At 43.4% G+C, this 18,893-nt stretch overlaps 1 protein-coding gene and 1 pseudogene across 2 annotated transcripts; both read left to right on the top strand.

Annotated features, from left to right (window-relative positions):
* The first annotated feature begins 24 nt into the window (after positions 1–24).
* Positions 25–9,833, top strand: LOC310814638 (annotated as a pseudogene). Its single transcript, XR_014555103.1, has 13 exons — positions 25–518; positions 652–706; positions 1,097–1,292; positions 1,436–1,588; positions 1,737–1,908; positions 2,221–2,321; positions 2,598–2,776; positions 5,852–5,858; positions 5,942–6,440; positions 6,802–6,853; positions 8,337–8,532; positions 8,778–9,127; positions 9,302–9,833. The product of XR_014555103.1 is annotated as an uncharacterized misc_RNA (transcript).
* A 1,018-nt stretch (positions 9,834–10,851) lies between these two features.
* On the top strand, positions 10,852–13,031 carry LOC310813778 (growth arrest and DNA damage-inducible protein GADD45 beta-like). Its single transcript, XM_083682897.1, has 4 exons — positions 10,852–11,025; positions 11,261–11,362; positions 11,603–11,834; positions 12,160–13,031. The coding sequence occupies exons 1-4, from the start codon at positions 10,982–10,984 to the stop codon at positions 12,262–12,264; spliced, it is 483 nt and encodes a 160-aa protein (XP_083539023.1). The 5' UTR covers positions 10,852–10,981; the 3' UTR covers positions 12,265–13,031.
* Positions 13,032–18,893: the final 5,862 nt, after the last annotated feature.

The raw sequence follows: 18,893 nt of genomic DNA, 5'->3' as shown, positions 1-18,893 counted from the left end.
CTACCAGGTGAGTGTTCCTTAGTTCCTTGGTGTCATTATGAGTGTGATCACCTCCAGCCTATCAGGGGATCAGGAGAGGAAGCTGCTGTCTCTATTTGGCCATGTCAGACTCTGCCTGCTCTACAAAGCCAGTGTCCATGGCTATGGCATTGCAGCTTTCCACCAGCGCTGTGACTGCCAGGGACCGACCGTCATTGCTGCCTACAACACGTCTGGATTTGTTTTTGGAGCTTACACCAGCCAGGACTATACTCAGGCCTCACAGGTGATCAACGACGATAAAGCCTTTCTCTACAGCATCAATGATGAGAGAGAAAATCCTCTGCATGTGACAAGCGCCAATGGCCAGTATGGTTTCACAGATGGCAACACTGGTCCAAATTATAGTACCTTGGTGTTCCTGTTTAATAACACACCCACGGTCCAATATAATGCAGCGGACAACAGCTACAACTTTGATCCTGCACAAATTGGGAATGACCTGCAGCTGACTGAGTGCGAGGTGTACAGAGTGGAGGGTGAGTGACAGACAGATTCAGGAGAGATCATTTGTCAGGCAACCCCCCTCCAGAAGGGCTAACCTTTCTTGAGTAAAGTGATATTTTCCCAGATCCTGTTGTGGATGTGTTGTTTTGACTCAATCTCTGGTAGACTGTGGGGAACTCCTGGAGATTCCATGGAGAGATGTCAACTGGAAAAGTGAGAGGTATGGTAAAGTTTCACAAGCTGGCTTGCGTAATAGCAATTCTGATACATATGTGCTATATACTCAGATATGTGTGGTCTGTGTACTATTGTGTTTTGATAGGCATTCATATAAGTTATTACCTTGTTTATTTCTATTACCTTGTTTGCTCTGAGTGGAGAGCTTGCGAGTAAGCATCTCATTGTCTTATTATACACTTCTTTGTGTCCTAGTACATATGATGGCAAACTTTGAGCTGGAACTTGTACTTTGGCTACTGTTATTGTGATTCTGCATGGTTGAATAATGAGTCAGTGAGTCAATAGATTATCTGTCTGTCTTTATCTACTCACAGTACCCATTCATTTCTCCACCCATCGATTTGCTTATCTTATTCTGTATCATTAACAGCAGAAGGAAGGACCTCATGGACTATGTCAAGAGTTATAAGCCTGTGATCAACTCAGTGACCCAGGCTCGGGTTCTGTTGGTTGGACAAGTTGGAGCTGGCAAGTCCAGCTTCTTCAACTCCATCAACTCAGTGTTCAGAGGACATGTGACAGGCCAAGCCGACACTGGCAGCGCAGGCACTAGTCTGACCACTCAGGTACATAGCTAATGGTGTGTGTGTGTGTGTGTGTCTGTGTGTTACTGCTGTATGTGTGAGGATTTAAAGTGAACTTTTGTGTCATGCTTGATGTAAGCAGCCTCTCCACTGCAGTAGTTTGAGCACAAACCTTTTCTTTCCAGTTCCGTACGTACAGCATCAAGAACGGGCGGGAAGGCAAGCCCCTCCCTATAGTGCTTTGTGACACCATGGGGCTGGAAGAGGGTCAGAGTGCTGGGCTGGATGTAGATGACTTCGCCAGTATTATGAGGGGAAATGTGGCCGACCGATACAGGGTGAGGACTGGCCTTGGACAGACGTTGGCCTGTTGCACAGGTTTAGTATCACCATTGCCCTAACATCATTAGCGAGGTTGCTGTTCCTTGAGAATTTGAATTTGGATGTTATCTTGAAGGTTGAGTGCCTTTTTCCCCCCTCCCGCAGTTCAACCCGACCATGTCTCTGCAGCCGGAGGATGCCATGTTCCGTAAGTCTGCAGGTCTGAAGGACCGGATCCACTGTGTGGTGTACGTGCTGGACTCCTGCAAGGTCAAACTGCTCTCAGCCAAGATGGTGGAGAAATTTGCTGCCATCCGCAAGAAGGTTAACAATATGGGTAAGACACTGATGGCTTAACTACTGTAATGTATCATAAAGCAGGAGTGTGTGTGTGTGTGTGTGTGTGTGTGTGTGTGTGTGTGTGTGTGTGTGTGTGTCGGGGGGGGTCCTAGCATCGTTTTTTGGCAGGCAGGCAAGAATGAGGCAGAGGCAAAGTTGCACTTCTGTCATACCTGCTGGGGTGAGGCTACCCTTAACAGGCCCAGCTCACTGTAGCTGGGTTGAATTAGGGCTCTGGTCCAGGGAGAAGTAGGGGGAAACAGCCCTTCTAAATGCCACAGTGTGTTAATGAAGGCTGTTCTGTTTGTAGCTGTGCCCCAGCTGGTTCTGCTGACCAAGGTGGATGAAGCCTGTCCCTCAGTGAGAAAGGATCTGAGGAACGTCTATCTCAGCTACTACATAGAGAAGATGGTGAGTTATGACAAGTATGAAGTATGTGTTGCTTAACTGTGTTCCACTTTGTTGTCTGTATGTTGTAGCACTAAGTGGCACTCACAAAATTATCCAACTGTCCTCCCTTTAAGAGCCATACAATTACATCATTTTGTCATGCTTCCACTGCTAAATCGGCTGTGTGTGTGTGTGTGTGTGTGTGTGTGTGTGTGTGTGTGTGTGTGTGTGTGTGTGTGTGTGTGTGTGTGTGTGTGTGTGTGTGTGTGTGTGTGTGTGTGTGTGTGTGTGTTCCAGACCCGTGAGGTGAGTGCATGTCTTGGTGTGTCCGTGTCCTGTGTGCTCCCAGTGAAGAACTACAGCCGGGAGATAGATCTGGACGTGAACACTGACATCCTCCTGCTCAGTGCCCTGGCCCAGATGCTCCACTTCGCAGACAACTTCTTTGATGATGTAAATGAGGAGGTGCAGGCACAGTATGATTAGGGGGTAGGAGAGTTGCTAAGTGGCCATGCTAGAAAATACTGGTGGCGAGTAGTAATACTTTGGTGAACTCCCATGTCTTAAAACATTTATTGTGATGCTTTTCCAATTCATGTAATCTTCTAATACAATATATATCATTGGCACTTAAAACATTAGTCTTTAAGTGAGCGAGAGTTGCTCACTGCTATGGGTAAAAAATCAGTGTAGGTACAAATACAAAGGCTTATTAGTTCTGAATTGAGGGTTAAGGTAAGGTTTAGGTAGCTGTTGTGGTTAGACAGAGCAGTATTTCATCATTAGTGACAAACTACATGCGGGGAAAAAGATGGAGCTACCTATGTAGATAAGACTTGGGTTGACACCGAGTCACCGGGACTCCGAGTCACACCGGGTCACACCGGGACTCCAGCAAGAATCACGTGCTAGTAACCTCTGATTCCAACACAAACAAACACCATGGGGCCACGGGAATGACCTTGGCACCCATTTAGAAGATCCGGAGGAATGAGGCTGACGATCGGATGTCTCCTGATCATTGCCATCGTGGTCATGGGCTCCATCTACTGGGCTTGAAACCACCTCATCTCGCCCCGTATGTGGTACCTGATTTTCCAACCACCAAGACCTGTAGATGAACTATGTCTGACCTTTTATTGTTTTCTTCCCCTATAAAAGGGGAACTCTGAATCTGCGTCTTCGGACTAGCACTTAACTACTGCTTAGACCTTTACTAGTTGACTGCTCTGTGTTCTTCCCATGCTTGCAAGCATTTAATAAATACTCAACTCATATTGTGGCGTTGCAAGACTTTATTTCTCTCCAAAGAGCTAAAAGTGCAGAGTGGTTACCCTAGAATTTCAGCCACAGTTGTCATTGCCACTAGAGCTGTCATGTACAAAATGTTGAGTTGGACCATTGCTGCTTATGCAAAGGACGTTCACCTGCATATTGTGTGACAAATGCATTGCTTGTCCTACTGCAGAATTACTATTGTGCTTGTTTTCATTTGTTTCAATATACCTTTATTTGCATGAATAAATAATCATTAGCTACATTTCTTTCTTTCTCATTTTCTAATCCAAATTCTGTGTTTGTGATAGTGTGCTTGCATACATGCCAAGTATCTTAACCCTGTTTCAGTAAGTAACCTACTATCCATGTCAAACACATGCGCGCACACACACACACACACACACACACACACACACACACACACAGCCTATAGGTGGGATACTTCTACTACTACCCAAGGCAAACATACACACAGCCCCAAGATCGATCCACATACCCCCGGGGGTAAGCTTACCCCACTTTGACAATAGTGGGCCTCCAATGATGAGGAAGCATTGCATGTCTATAACATGGCCTACACTCACCTCTTTGTGTGTTAACGAAGTTCACTGCACTCACCAAATCAGTCCGTTAATGCCTTAAAAGTCTTGAGAATAGTCCATTTTGTGAAGTTTAGAAATAAAGGTTAAATATACAAAAACATATTGGCTGAGGATCAAATCCTAAATCCTACTGAGCCGTAAACATGTGCTGGGTCTATTTGTACGAGTAACTTATAGTAGGCCTCTAATAGAGTATACCAGAGTAGGCTTTGCGCCCTCTAGAAAAGTCTCCACATGCTAAAACTAACGGTCACGTCCAACCAAAGCGGAGAGACCTAGTGGACTATGCCACCACTGCCACATGAACTGAAACTGACTTAAACAGCCAATCGTGCAAAATCATCATACAGACTTTCATTTTCACTCTTGATCGCCTCGCTGGAGACACCTAAGCAAATCTGAATCTGGTGAGTTGTTCATGAAACACCCAATAGCCTTCTCATAGCTTGTTATTGCATAATGTTCCTGTTATTCTAGTAGTATGAAGCAGGTGGTACTGTCCTGTCAGCCTTCAAAAAGAAACACAAATAACGTTATAATTCGGCCATTTATGGTCTAAAGTTCCTTCTAAACGCGCGCAAGCGGGGCCGCGCAGGGCAGTTGAAGGGCTCGCGCTGAACAAGCACTGAAATACATTTGTCCTGCGGCTGGTGGCTGATGTGCTGATGAGCTTTGTGATTTCTGTATGAAATGAAAAGCGCTTTAAAAAGAAAGTATGTTATCATTATTATTATTATTATTATTATTATTAGTATTAGTATTAGTATTAGTATTAGTATTAGTATTAGTATATGACGCTCGGCAAAACAAACTAATGACCACGCCCCCTGTTTTGTTCTTGGAAACGCGTGTTGATGCCCTTATAGAAGCATAGAACTGGCTCACTTAAATACTTTTGATGTTAGGGTTAGGGTTAATTCCCCCCCCCCCCCCCCCACGGGGAAATTACCCTCTGAAAATGTCACAGGGGTCTAATGAGCCCTTCTATCTCCAATCTGGATCAAACACTGAACATGCCAGAATATGTTTACCACCACACAGCCAAAAAGCCTAGAATTCAATAAATGTTGGATACAAGTGAATTCGACTTCACTTCTTGTTGTATATGCATAGATAATTTAAAACTACTCAAATCAATTGATATAACATAATATAGTTGATCAACACCATTATCCACTGTAGGTTATGGGTAAACAATGCTGGTTATGGTAAATGCTTATGCTTGTCAAAGACAGTATAGAGTACAGAGAACAGTCATCTTATCTAGTCCCACATAAAACCATCTGGCAAAATCTAAACAAAAACCGTCACTGGTCCCCATGATAATGTCAATGATTTACATTTTCAGTCATCAATCATATGATTATTTGAACCACAGTGCCTTCTATTTCACAGTAATTGTGCATTATAAAAATTGCTAGTTGTCGTAATTACTCAAACCACCTCATTGCTTACAATAAGGCAATACGTGTACAGAGGTAATATTATCATGAGGTGCATCATTTACAATAGTTAATTGTTCCTTCATTGATGCAGACATCTGGTAATGTATTGAGCTCCACTCATAGGATCATAGTGTTGTCAAGAGTCAAGTTATAACTCAAGTTAAAAAACAAAGCTAAATCTGCAACCGATTGTCACTGTGTCTTTTTTCTGTTGTGTTTCCTATAGAGGTCAGGTAAATATTGACAGATTGAACTGTGTAAGCTTACTGAGCAGTGAGTGTGTGTGTGTCTCTCCTACCAAGTGAGTATTCCTTAGTTCCTTGGTGTCATTATGAGTGTGATCACCTCCAGCCTATCAGGGGATCAGGAGAGGAAGCTGCTGTCTTTGTTTGGCCATGTCAGACTCCATCTCCTCTACAAAGCCAGTGTCCATGGCTACACCTCTGAAGAATTCCACCAGCGCTCTGACCACCAGGGACCAACTGTCTTTGCTGCCTACAACAAGTCTGGGTTTGTTTTTGGAGCTTACACCAGCCAGGACTACGCTCAGACCGAAAAGGATGTTGATGATGATAAAGCCTTTCTCTACAGCATCAATGACGAAAGGGAAAAGCCATTGCGCGTCTCTAGTTCCAATGGCCAATATGGTTTCATGGATGGAGGAGATGGGCCAGATTATGATGGCTTTAAGTTCCTTGATGATGATGAAGCTGTTGTCAATACAGACTCAATAGGAGACAAATATAAGGTTATTCAAACAGAGATGCATGGAGACAACAAGGACCTAACAGAGTTCGAGGTGTACAGAGTGGAGGGTGAGTAAAACTGCTGCTGTATTATGGCATGCTGTCATCTCCAATGGCCAGACTTACTAAGCAAATGCACCAGTGCATATTTTGCACATGTTATGTTAAACCAGAGGGAAAGAAGTTATGGTCAAGACAAGAAATAGAATGTTTAGATAAGGTACTGTATAAAGAATTTATACATTCACACAGGTGTAAACTTGGCTCAAGTGTAAGCTTTGTACAAATCTAAAAACCTGTACTTATACAGTGGAGGTAGATGTGTTTTTTTTTTTTAGGTTGGGCATCTGATCAATGTAACATTGATTGTTAAATGTGTTAAATTTTGAATAGAAATCAACATGAATTTAAATAATTTTCCTCCATGCAGACTTAGGAGGTCTTCTAACAAAGCCCTGGAGAAATGCCCTGTGGACATCTGAGTATGTATTGTTTCTTCAATCTTGTGTTGTTTGCATTCTATCATGTACTTTCAATTTCCTGACAACAAAGTGTGAATTTTCCAAGAATTGTAAAATACTCATTCAATATACAGTACTGAAGTCTGCAGACCCATTGACCCCACCAGTCGCTGGGTATCTTCTTTGGTGATGCTCTGCCAGGCCTGTACTGCAGCAGTTTTGGCTTCAGCAAATTAAATGCATGTTCAATAGGATTTAAATCTGGAGTTTGACTTGGCCAGTCAACAACTCTTTTGGCCCTCAAAAACTCCCTAGTTGCTATGGCAGTATGTTTTGGATCATTGTCCTGCTGTCCATGATGAAGTGCAGTCCAATGAGATTGGAGGCATTTGCTACTACTTGGGCTGACAAGATGTTTCTGTACACTTCAGAATTCATCCTGCTGCCGCCGTCAGCAGTCACATCATCACAACAAGTGAGCCAGTTCCAGTGAAAGCCATACTGTACATGCCCAAGCCATAACACCTCCTTCACCATATTTCACAGATGAGTTGGTATGCTGTGGATATTGAGCAGTTCCTTTTTTTCTCCACACTTTACTCTTGCCATCACTCTGGTACATGTTAGTCTTTGTCTCATCTGTCCACAAGACCTTTTTCCAGAACTCTGCAGGCTCTTTTAGGTACTTTTTAGCAAACCGTAATCTGGCCAGCCTGTTTTTGTGGCAAACTAGTGGTTTGCACCTTGCAGTGCTCTGTAGTTCTGCTGGTGAAGTCTTCTACGGATGGTAGTCTCTGGCACATTCACGCAAACCCCTGGAGAGTTTTCCTGGTTAGTTTGGGTATTTCTTAATCATGGTGAGCATTCTTCGGTCATCCACTGTAGAAGTCATCCTTGGCCTACCAGGCCATTTGTGATTTCTGAGTTCACCAGTGCTTTCTTTCCTGTTAATGATGTTCCAAACTGTTGACTTTGATAGGTTTAAGGTTTTGGCTATGATTGATTTATTCAGATATTTAAGCCTCATATTGGCTTCCTGTCTTTCATTGACCTCTCTTCGGTCCTCATGTTGACAGACCCCAAAGGCAAACGCAAAGCCTAGAATAAATTCTAGGCATTGAGAGCTCTCTTATGACTGCACAAATGAAGGAAACGCCTGTCAAGCCAGCTGTCTTTTGGGTACCCTAAAATAAGAGGACTATGTATAAAAAAGTGTCGTAATTTCTGAATAGTGAGACCAATATGTACTGTACACAAATACCATCAAATAAAAGCTGTAGCTAAAAGTGTAGAGCCAAAGAAGAAAAAATAAGAAAACGTTTTCATTGTCCCATGACTTACATAGGGCACTGTAAATGGCATTTCTGAATACTTGGACTGAAATGTCAATTAATCTCCCGAATGAATTAAAATAATACAATGAACTGCTGGTGTGAGCGAAGCCTGTCTCACCCTGTCTCACCCTGTCTCTCCCTGTCTCTCCCTGCTCCTTCTGACTCCCCAGGAGGAGAGAGCAGCTGAAGAAGACCATCCAGAGTTACAAGCCAGACATCAACTCAGTGACCCAGGCTCGGGTTCTGCTAGTGGGTCCGGTCGGGGCTGGCAAGTCCAGCTTCTTCAACTCCATCAACTCAGTGTTCAGAGGCAACATGACGTGCCAGGCCATCGCTGGTGCCACAGTCACCAGTGTGACCACCCAGGTACTGGAGCCAATGATGTGTGTGTTTGTTTGCTTGTGTATTTGTTGTTTATCTCTAAACACCCAAGTGTGAGGGATATGGTGAAGTGAACACGACACTACCCAGTACCAACATACACTTTTCATTCTGAAAACAAGAAGCATCTATTTGTGGTGGGAGTCTACCTGTCTTGCTGACATGTACTTGTTTTTTCTCTCCTTTATGCAGGTCCTTTGCTACTAATATTTTGTCTTTCTTCACTGTAGTTCCGCATGTTCAACATTAAAGCTGGGAAAAGCGGTAAACATCTCCGTCTGCTCTTGTGTGACACCATGGGGCTGGAGGAGGCACCAGGGACTGGCCTGGACCCAGAAAACCTAGTCAGCGTCTACAAGGGCCATGTACTATTGACTATTGATATGAATTAGCCTTTTGGCTCTATCTGCCACATTTACGGAAACATTAAAGTAAAGTCAACTATTCTCTTCTCTTCCCCTACTGTGTGTTGTTTCCAGGCATTCCCCAGCTGGTCCTGATGACCAAAGTGGATGAGGCCTGTCCTCTAGTGGGCGAGGACCTGCAGAATGTTTATCACAGCCATTACATTAAGAAGATGGTGAGGTGTCTCCCAACAAATTAGGTTTCTGATCTAAAGTCAGTTCCCCTTTTCTCTCTGAAATACTAAAGGTTAGGATTGAGAAAGGATAAGCTGATCCTAGATCTGTGACTATTTTCAACTTCGATGATCAGAATTCAACACTATTTATCTTCCCACCTGTGTGTCTTCCAGACCCAGAAGTTGAGTGCCACTCTAGGCATTCCCCTGTCCTGTGTGCTCCCAGTGAAGAACTACAGCCAGGAGATAGAGCTGAATGTGAACACTGACATCCTCCTACTCTGTGCTCTGGAACAGATGCTCAACTATGCCGACAGCTTCTTTGAGAACCAGATGGATGATCACCCTGAGGAGGGGCAGTAGCTTTATGCATCCAACCCTCTGCCCTGCCCCACAGTGGCTACACATGGGACTAAACCATAAATAGTTTGAATTACCTTTAAGAGTCTGCTCCTTCAGTTTTGAAAACTCACACGTCTCTTTATTTTGTGGAAATGCTTGTTAAATGTCAATAATGCCACTGATTGCTACACTGACCACTGATTTGAATGTCATTATGAAATATTTAAGTCATTTGCCAAATTATCATAAGCTATGTGTTTGCTTTTGCCTAGACCGAGGTCTATATTGAACGGATATTACCCCCAAATTCCATACTTGGTTCAATGGAAGCTTATTTAGCCTTAAAGTGCAGGCTTCGATGTGAGGGTCCTTTGGGGAAAAAAATCACCAATAAAGAGGAGACTGATTGTTAAACCATTAAGGCTGAAATCTCTCTTTCCATTGTGGATCTCTCGCGTCCTCTAGTGGCAAAGTATTGCGCGAATTATAAACTGCGTATTAATTGCATTGCAGTGACTGTCTTGTGTATTAACCAGAAAGACCTACACTGATATGGATATACTGTACCATCATGAGGAGCAAGGCCTGTTGGCCTACAAACACCTCTTTGTGTGTTAACGATTTTCACATGAGCGTCATGATCCCAAAACTGTCTGTTAATCAGCCTGATCATGAGTGAGTGAATCAGTGCGTTTTCACATCGTATAAAGTATAACAAACGATGCGTTCATTGATAAAATCACACCGTTTCATGGGATACTCATCAAAACAAAGCAAGGTGTTTTCTGTATGATTAGAACATTAGAGTTCTGCAAAGCAGCAATAACAAAAGGAGCTCTGATTAATCATTTTACTTATCACAGCGCACATCGATTCTCACCTAATCGTCACTGGACCAAACATGTGGATGTAACGTGAGCTGTATTCACCATTGCAATCCACTAGAGGACAGTAGGCCGAAATGTCCTAATATAATCACAAATGTCTAGCTATGAAAATGTTTTGCTGTTAAGAAAGGTTTATAGGCCTACAAGCGACAGTCTTGAAAATATAGACCATTGTCGCCAGCCAGGTAGTGTTTTTAATAAAGAAAGTAATTATAACTCTTCAACTAAAAGTTGTTGACTTTACTTTAAAATTATCTATGCATGCATTTATCGCTTGCATTTGTGAATATTGAGAGATCACGTGTGTGTGTGTGTGTGTGTGTGTGTAAAATGATCCCCCCGCCCGGCAGGTGAATGACGGTGTGTTGGTAAGGAGGATTCTCTGGAAGCCTCTGTAATGCAAGAGACTCCTGTAGTTTCGACCACGCCTACATAGTGAGTTATAAGAAGCAGCCCACAGAATAAATCACATATCAGCTGCCAAGATACGCGAAAGCAGCTCACACTGTCACAGCTCATCCACATGACATTATAACGACATTAAAATCGTCATTACTGCGCAGAGACACACAGCCTACTTTTGGGAATAATATCGCCCTCGATAGCTATCGGAGATAAACCTAAAATGACTTTTGAGAAAGTTGTTGGGTGCAACATCACCGAGGAAAAGTAAGTTATGTTTACTTGTGGCATTATTACAGTAGATTAGCGGTAACAGATTCGCACTGTTCGATGAATGCATTGTTTCGTTCTTCTATAGCCTATTTTCGAAGTTGTGACTGTGTTATGATTTATGACTTTGAAGGTGTTAAACATTGGGCTAAACATGTCCACAAAGGTTTGTTAATTGCACGTAATTATAAAGTAATGCACTATGTCTAACCCTGTGCGTGTTTGTGGACAGGATGCAGGCGGTGAGTCGGGCTTTGGAGGAGTTGATAGTTGCAGCGCAAAAGCAGGACTCCCTGACCGTGGGAGTCTACGAGTCCGCCAAACTAATGGACGTGTAAGAATATTGCCTACTTACAAAGTCTACTCTCCAACACCTATGATACCTTTTTTGCTGTTGATGACTTAGTGGAAACAGGCATAGTTTATCATATGATGCTCTTGTATGCTGCTCGTCTGTATCTGCAGAGGCTGCCTATACCATCTAATAGTGTTTCCTCATTGAGAAACATGCTGTAATTGCTAACTGAAATCCTGAAAGTTGAAATTAAATGTCCTCTCTGTTCTACCTCTGCAGAGACCCAGACAGTGTGGTTCTATGTGTGCTTGCGGCTGATGATGATGACGAAGATGACGTGGCGTTGCAGATCCACTTCACGCTGCTGCAGTCCTTCTGCTGTGACAGCGGTATCACCATCCTGCGTGTGTCTGGGATACAGCGTCTAGAGCAGTTGCTAGGACAACCCGTCACCATGGATACCAACGGAAACCAGCCGGAGCGCCTAGACCTCCACTGCATCCTGGTCACGGTGAGTCAGTTTAACTGAACGGTTATCGAACCTGTGTGACTCAAGACTATGTTAGCCCACTGAACCGAAGCATAGGCTCTGTTTGAGTAAAAAGAACACCATTGCATACCTGGCACAGTGATGTAGCCATGCAAAATGAAGGCCAAGTGGTTCAGAGTCAGATTGATGTTCTCCCTCACCCTCATCTCTGTGACCAGCAATTTGTTAGGGATAAAAAATAAAAAAAGCTTTGGCTAAATAGACATGTAATTAAGGTCAAATATAGCTAATCACAAAGTGACACCATTTCTCTCCAGCATCTCACTGTTGTGTTTAACCTCTGCAGAATCCCCAGGCAGACCACTCCAGGCTGCAGGAGGTGGGCAGCTACTGCAAGGAGAGCCGAGGCCAGCACCAGTGGGTACCAGAACTAGCCCTGCGAGACCGCTGAGGAGCTAACCAACACACAAACAGAAGTGCTCTTAATAACCAGTACAACACTGGGGTACAGATGTGACCAACCGAAGGCGCCCCCCATACCTGTGATAAAGATATGGAGAGACAGGACTGGAAAGGTCTGGGAGGGGTGCTCTGTGTGCCCCCTGACTGAAACCAAGGACCTGGGTGAATGGAGTAGTCTCGCTCCTAAGTGGCTACTAGTACAGTATCGCTGTTAGCGTGAAACTAGAAACTAGGAGGGACAGAATGTTCTGGAAAGAAGTGTGTGTTCCAGAACCAGGATTGTCATGAACTGAACTGGACTGGAATGGACTGGACTGGACTGGACCTCCCTTGGTAAAGGCAGCACACAGGGACAGAGGCTGTGTGTGTGTGTGTTTGTAAATCCAGGGTGCATGCAAGTTTATTGCAACAGGGGGTTGAGTTGGTGGAAAGAAATATCACCATGGAAACTGAAAATGTTAAGAATAGAAATGCTATGTGATTCAAATTCAGTAGTACACTATAAACCACATGACTCTCCCGGTTAGAGGAGGCAGACACACCATAGAACTGACATCATGTCAAAGGTCAACTGAATGGAACTCCTCTGGGTTTCCCTTAGATACAGATCTAGGATCAGCTTCCCTAAATCCTAACCTGAACCATAAGAGGAGAAAACACTGAACTGTGTCTTGAGACCACTTCATCCTACTCCAATGGAATACAGTTTGGAGAAGGAAATACAGTGCATTGCTGCCTGTGCAGTCCCCTGTAGAAGAACTGATCAAATGTTATTATTTTGTCATACAAATGCTGATTGTATATTTAGTCATTTATGAACCATTACTATGATACTGTATGTGTATCATAGTTTTAAATAAATAATGTAATGAACATACTGTCTGTAACTCATCATTTCTTGTTGTGTGTGTGTGTGTGTGTGTGTGTGTCTGTGTGTGTGTGTGTGTGTGTGTGTGTGTGTACATCTTAACAGTCCCTCCTAAAGACCGCTTCACTCTCACTACCCCCCCTATACTAACCCTAACCCCGAGACCTCTTCTCCCCTGTTACCCCCCTGTACAAATTCTCTCCTGCTAATACAATATATTTAAAAATAAATAAATAATAATAATAATAATAATAATAATAATAATAATTAAGACTACTGGCATTACGACTGCCAATGGCCCCTGGTGTGAGCATTGATTACTTTGTCTTATGATGACTGTTGGATAGATTCACTTACTTAAACAAATGTATTTGTTGTACGTCGCTTTGGATAAAGGCGTCTGCTAAATGCCATAAATGTAAAATGTAAATGTAAATGTGTGTGTGTGTGTGTGTGCGTGTGTGTGTGTGTGTGTGTGTGTGTGTGTGTGTGTGTGTGTGTGTGTGTGTGTGTATGTGTGTGTGTGTGTGTGAGTGAGTGAGGGAGTGACTTTAGACAAGGTAGTAAGTATCGGTCACGAACAGCTTCACGAACAGAGTTGAATTTCCAAAACAAATCCACAGATAAGTCATGGAAGCAGGGAACATAGCTGAGTCATGCTGTGAATGTAGACGTATTATACAGTGGAAAAAAGACACGCACTTACAGGATTACCAATTTCAGAATACATGCACGCACACATACACACCCTTATCCACACATGTCTCAAAAATATACACCACCCTCATGCCAAAAATACACACGTCACACATGTCACACACGTCACACACACACACACACACACACACACACACACACTCACACACAGGTCCCACAAACTACATAAGTTTGCAGCCCATCCTTCCTATTCTTATGTATACAAGAGAGAACCATAGGAATGGGGTGGACACAGAAACTCATTATGCTTTCACAAACAGGCAAAACAAGCCAATGGAATCTCTCTTGACTCTCTAGATACGAGACAATGTCAGTGGTTAGGGGTAGGGCCTGGAGGAATGGTCTGAGGGGCATGGGTGGATAACCTCCTGCAAGGGTCAATGTGGGTGCAGGGTTTTGCTCCAGCCAAGCAGTAACACATCTCCTGTATAGATGTCTGTTTTATAACAGTGCTTTGTGAGAATGTCAATTTGTATTTGAGAAGTGGACTTTGTACTTGAGTTTCATTGTACAGCATTCTATACCATAATACACCAAAGCACTGACTAACCTGCATCTGCACGCTGGGAAAGAAAGCTGTATGGCTTGTCCTAACTTAGCATGCATGCATATCCCATTCAACCAAATCATAAAATCTCTACATGAACTTTTCTCACATTTTCAAAACAATATGTCCCTAAAGTCTCCCTCTCTCCCTCTCACCTTCCCCCTCTTCTCCCTTGTCCTTCTTCACCTCCCTCCCTCCCTCCCTCATTCTATGGTGCCTCACCTACCCCTCCCTCCGTCCTCACATGTCTGGCCAGGCGCCAAACAAGTAGAGTAGAGCAAAGAGGGAACACTCCCTTACATGTGCCTCTCTTCTGTTTACTATTATCAGCTGCACAGAGGAGTGGCTGCCATGGTGTTGTCGGGCTGTCCATTCCCTGGGTTGGGTTGAACTAGCAGCTGATTGGCTAGTTTGTCTTGAAATCGCTGTGGATTGGGTGATGAGAGCTTATTTTCCAACCGGCGCTTGACTTCAAACATTGTTGGGAGTGCATCATGTGATTCCACAGACAATTCCTCAGACGTTCTAACAGATCACATATTTTATTCTATAAATCAACCTGGCCAAGGTCTTTTTTTTTTATGTGCTTATTTAACTGTCTGAGCTGTGAGTGTATGTACCCAAACAAACCCTTTATGTGTGTGTGTGTGTGTGTGTGTGTGTGTGTGTGTGTGTTTGTGTGTGTGTGAGAGAGACAACATTTTTGTCTGGACATGCAGGTGGGTGTGACTGTAAATAAAGGTGCTGCATCAAGACATTTCTACTGTTTATGTGAGTGAAACACACACTACCTATTTGACTGGACACTGCAAACAGTCAAAGAAGGAGAAGCAGGCGAGGACCACAGCATGAGTTATTATATCATCTTTTTATTAATGTTATCTACTTTTCCGATATCATTTTTTTAACAGCAATATCCACAAAATATTAACAGTGTGCAAGAAAACATGAGTTATGGCACGTCTGAGAAGAACAGTTACAAAAAATAGATATATTTTTCTTCATAATCAATCAAGGCAAAAAGATACATATACCGTATGCATACACAGGAGATCAGAACACAAAAGATGAGTCTCAGGCAGGGCTCGGCGCCGATTGGCTTATGTCTGATACTAGGTCCACCAACAAGGAACCTTGACTCTCCTCACATGACTAGAAATGATTTTATAGGGCTCTCAAGCTCCACACACTACGGAATGCCACAGCACCTCATGAGTTCCAAATAGAGCTGTTCTCTTTAAGACTGTTAGCTCAAACACTCTGATGCCCTAAGACCTGCATAAAACACAATACGCCACTAGAAGGCAAACTAACTAATCAATCAATGAATTAGACAAACCATCAATCAATCATTTCATCAATCAATCACTTCAATTGGTTGAATCTGATTGCACTGTAAACCAACCACCTAAGGAATGAATGAAAAATAAGAGGAGTTTTGGGATAGAAAACTCTGTGTGTGTGTGTGTGTGTGTGTGTGTGTGTGTCTTTGTGCGTGCACGTTTGAATGCTTCAGGTGTCACTCTCACAGTGCTGCTTCTGTTTATAAGGAGCCGTGGTATGAGTACTTCTAATATGAATACAAACTCCTGATATCTGGCAAAAAAAATATTCAACCTTCCCCTTTATGAAGGGTAAAGGGTTTTTGCACCTTGTTGCAACCCTCTGAAGTTACAGGTATCTATGCACACATCCAATGTGGCTGCTGGGATTGTATGGGAGTAGGTCAAAATTGGCCTAACTACTGATACAGGGTCAGATTATGTTTTCATCCCTGTAATGGATTAAGATTATGATTGGGGGTAGGGTAATGTGATCCTAGACCTGTGGATATATCTGTGGGTAGATATTATGTTATGGACCACTGAGGTTGTTCATCTAGGGGTGGTAGGTAGTCAGCTGACTGCTCTCTGACATGTGATAGGTTTGGGTTAGATACATGTCCTCTCCCTTCCTGTCCATTTCTGTCATTCTCTCTCTCTCTCTCTCTCTCTCTCTCTCTCTCTCTCTCAAGGCCCACCTCTCTCTCAAGGCCCACCCACTCACCCCTCACCTTCACCCCCTCCACCCACAAATGACCATCCATCTACCCAGCCTGACAAGGAGCCAATGATGATCGCGTATCTGAATAGACCATGGTGTTCCACCACAGGCCAAAGATGAGACCCCTCCTTAACTCATTGTAGCACCACACCAGTAACCCACTGAGCCTATCGAGAGCTTCTCCCCAAATGGCCATCAATTCTTTGTGAAAGAGGCGCTGCTGGTAGGTCAGCAGTTCTCCTCAGTACTTGTTCCTATGAGTGAGGGATGAGACAGGGAGAGAGAGAGGGAGAGTAGGTTTCCACTCCATTCACTCCTATAAGAGAGGGGCAGTGTGCTAAGCTGCTGTTCTCTGTTATGAGTCACAGCATCATGTGACTGTCTCGTCTGAGTCATTCTGAGCTGGCAGCGTAGGCTCCACAGTACTGTACTACACGACCCCCCCCCCCACCCTCTGCTCCAATCTTCTCTCTTCTCTCTCTCTCTCTCCCTCTCTCAGCACCCCCCTGTCCTGTTATTGTGCTGAGACTGCTAGTCACACACTCTTTCTGTGGCCACATTCCAACTCTTCTGTTCTGTTCTGTTCTGCTGTGACTGTGCTAACAGCACAGTCTGTTCTCTGCTGTTACGCAAGTGGATACTGCAAGCCAGACTCACAAAGGCTGTGGTGAACAACAGCAACAATTGTGTGTGTGTGTGTGTGTGCGCACACACACACACACACACACACACACACACACAAAACGTACGCTGCAGCGAATCACTATGCATACTGCTCCAGGCCACCTACAAATCTGCACAAATGCCTCTTAGACAGCACTGATCTGCACAGTTCCTCAACCCTGACCCTGACCTACTACAGGACCAGCTGAGTCAGACACATGCCCCAGCAGAGCTCAGTAGATCAGTGGTCACCTTGTCATCCTTCTCATGGAAAGCTACAGGCTCAGCACGAATACACACACGTGATTCAATTATCAACATCTCGTTTAGATGACGAGTTTGTACTTGGGCTAGGAACACAGCCAGCTCACCCTGCTGCCCTGCAGTAGTGACTAACACTTTCACAGCCCAATAGATTTGAACCCTTCAAATATCATCACTGTGAGTGAGTGAGAGAGGGATAAACACTGACAACTGAGCAAGCCTGTCCTTAAAAGAGTATGTATGACCAGAAATGGCTTCCTTCATGTTAAGACCCTCCTACTCCTCTCCCTGATAGGCCTACACGGTCATCCTCCCTATTGGTTGAGGTTAGGATTGGGGGTAGGGTCATCTGAACCTAAAACTGTGGTTAAGGGCCATTTCTACCTCGAGCCTCTCTAACTTGAATGAGGAAAAAATAATAAAAAAACAGACTGAATCCTGACAGAACTGAAACATTTACGCAAAAATTACAAAAGAATCATCGTACATCCACAGAGAGGATTCTGTGTTAGTTTTTATCTTACAAACACTGTACAGTGACTGACCAGGTTCCATGAACTCCATAGAAAGAAACTCAAACTAACTCGAAACAGCTACTCTCAAACGTATCACTTCTGCACATGTCTAAAAGAAAGTTTATACACTTCGATTTAATTTTTCTCTATCGCTTTTCTTTTTTTCTTTTGTCATTCTTTTTTTTCTTTTTTTTTTTACAATCAAGTTTGGTTTTGGAGAAGAGGAGCATTGTGTAAAGGAGAGAGAACAGGAAACTGCTTTGTGAGGAGACCACTTTGGTGTTCCTCAATAGAACACACAAGGTGCCAATGAGCATCGCCGAAAAGGCTAGACTGGCTCTCATTGGCCCACTTACTGACCGATTACAACCGCATTGTTGCATCATGATTAGAAGAGGTTCTGCTGTGGAACCTTTAGAACCAGATGGGGAAAGATTAATCGGTGACACATTTTCTCCAGGAAGTAGAAATCTGAACTGGGAGCCAAATGGGATTATCAATGAAACTTCATGAAATTATTTGAACAGTTGGCACCTCCTGGTCTCTAACATCATCTCTTACTATTTCAACTTTACATCATTCTTTTCTAATACTCGCCATCGCTACCCCTTTAGACTTCCTGTTTTTTTTATACTGTTTCCTGTTTAGGTTTCGGTGCAAATTGCAGAACAATTTATCCTTCGAAGAGTACAGATGCCATGTTTTTTTCTGTTAAAGATTCACAAAGGGCTGTCAATACAACCCTTTTACGCTAAAGGGGGCAAATACGTTAATTTGTTGACATCATGTTCGTATTAGAAACGCCTCATGCTAAAATGGGGGGAAAATCACCTTTCATATCTGTGATCTGTTTGGCTTGTCTCTAGTGCGTCATGTTGCGATTGCTGGGGGAATGGACCCGACAATTTCATAGGGTACTGAACCGTGAAATTTTGAAATAGAACACTCGAGAAAGTCACTGAAAGGTTGAAAGCACAGAGAGTATAAACCTTAATTCAACT

The sequence above is a fragment of the Argentina silus genome (genome assembly GCF_951799395.1).
Source record: "Argentina silus genome assembly, chromosome: 13".
NCBI lineage: Eukaryota > Metazoa > Chordata > Actinopteri > Argentiniformes > Argentinidae > Argentina > Argentina silus.
This window is presented reverse-complemented; position numbering and strand designations above follow the sequence as displayed.

Bases quoted from the DNA above. Each gene is read 5' to 3' on its own strand.
- LOC310813778 (XM_083682897.1), top strand. From the start codon at position 10,982: ATGACTTTTGAGAAAGTTGTTGGGTGCAACATCACCGAGGAAAA. The intron at 11,026-11,260 runs GTAAGTTATGTT...GTTTGTGGACAG, and splicing joins TGCAACATCACCGAGGAAAA to GATGCAGGCGGTGAGTCGGG. The intron at 11,363-11,602 runs GTAAGAATATTG...CTACCTCTGCAG, and splicing joins TCCGCCAAACTAATGGACGT to AGACCCAGACAGTGTGGTTC.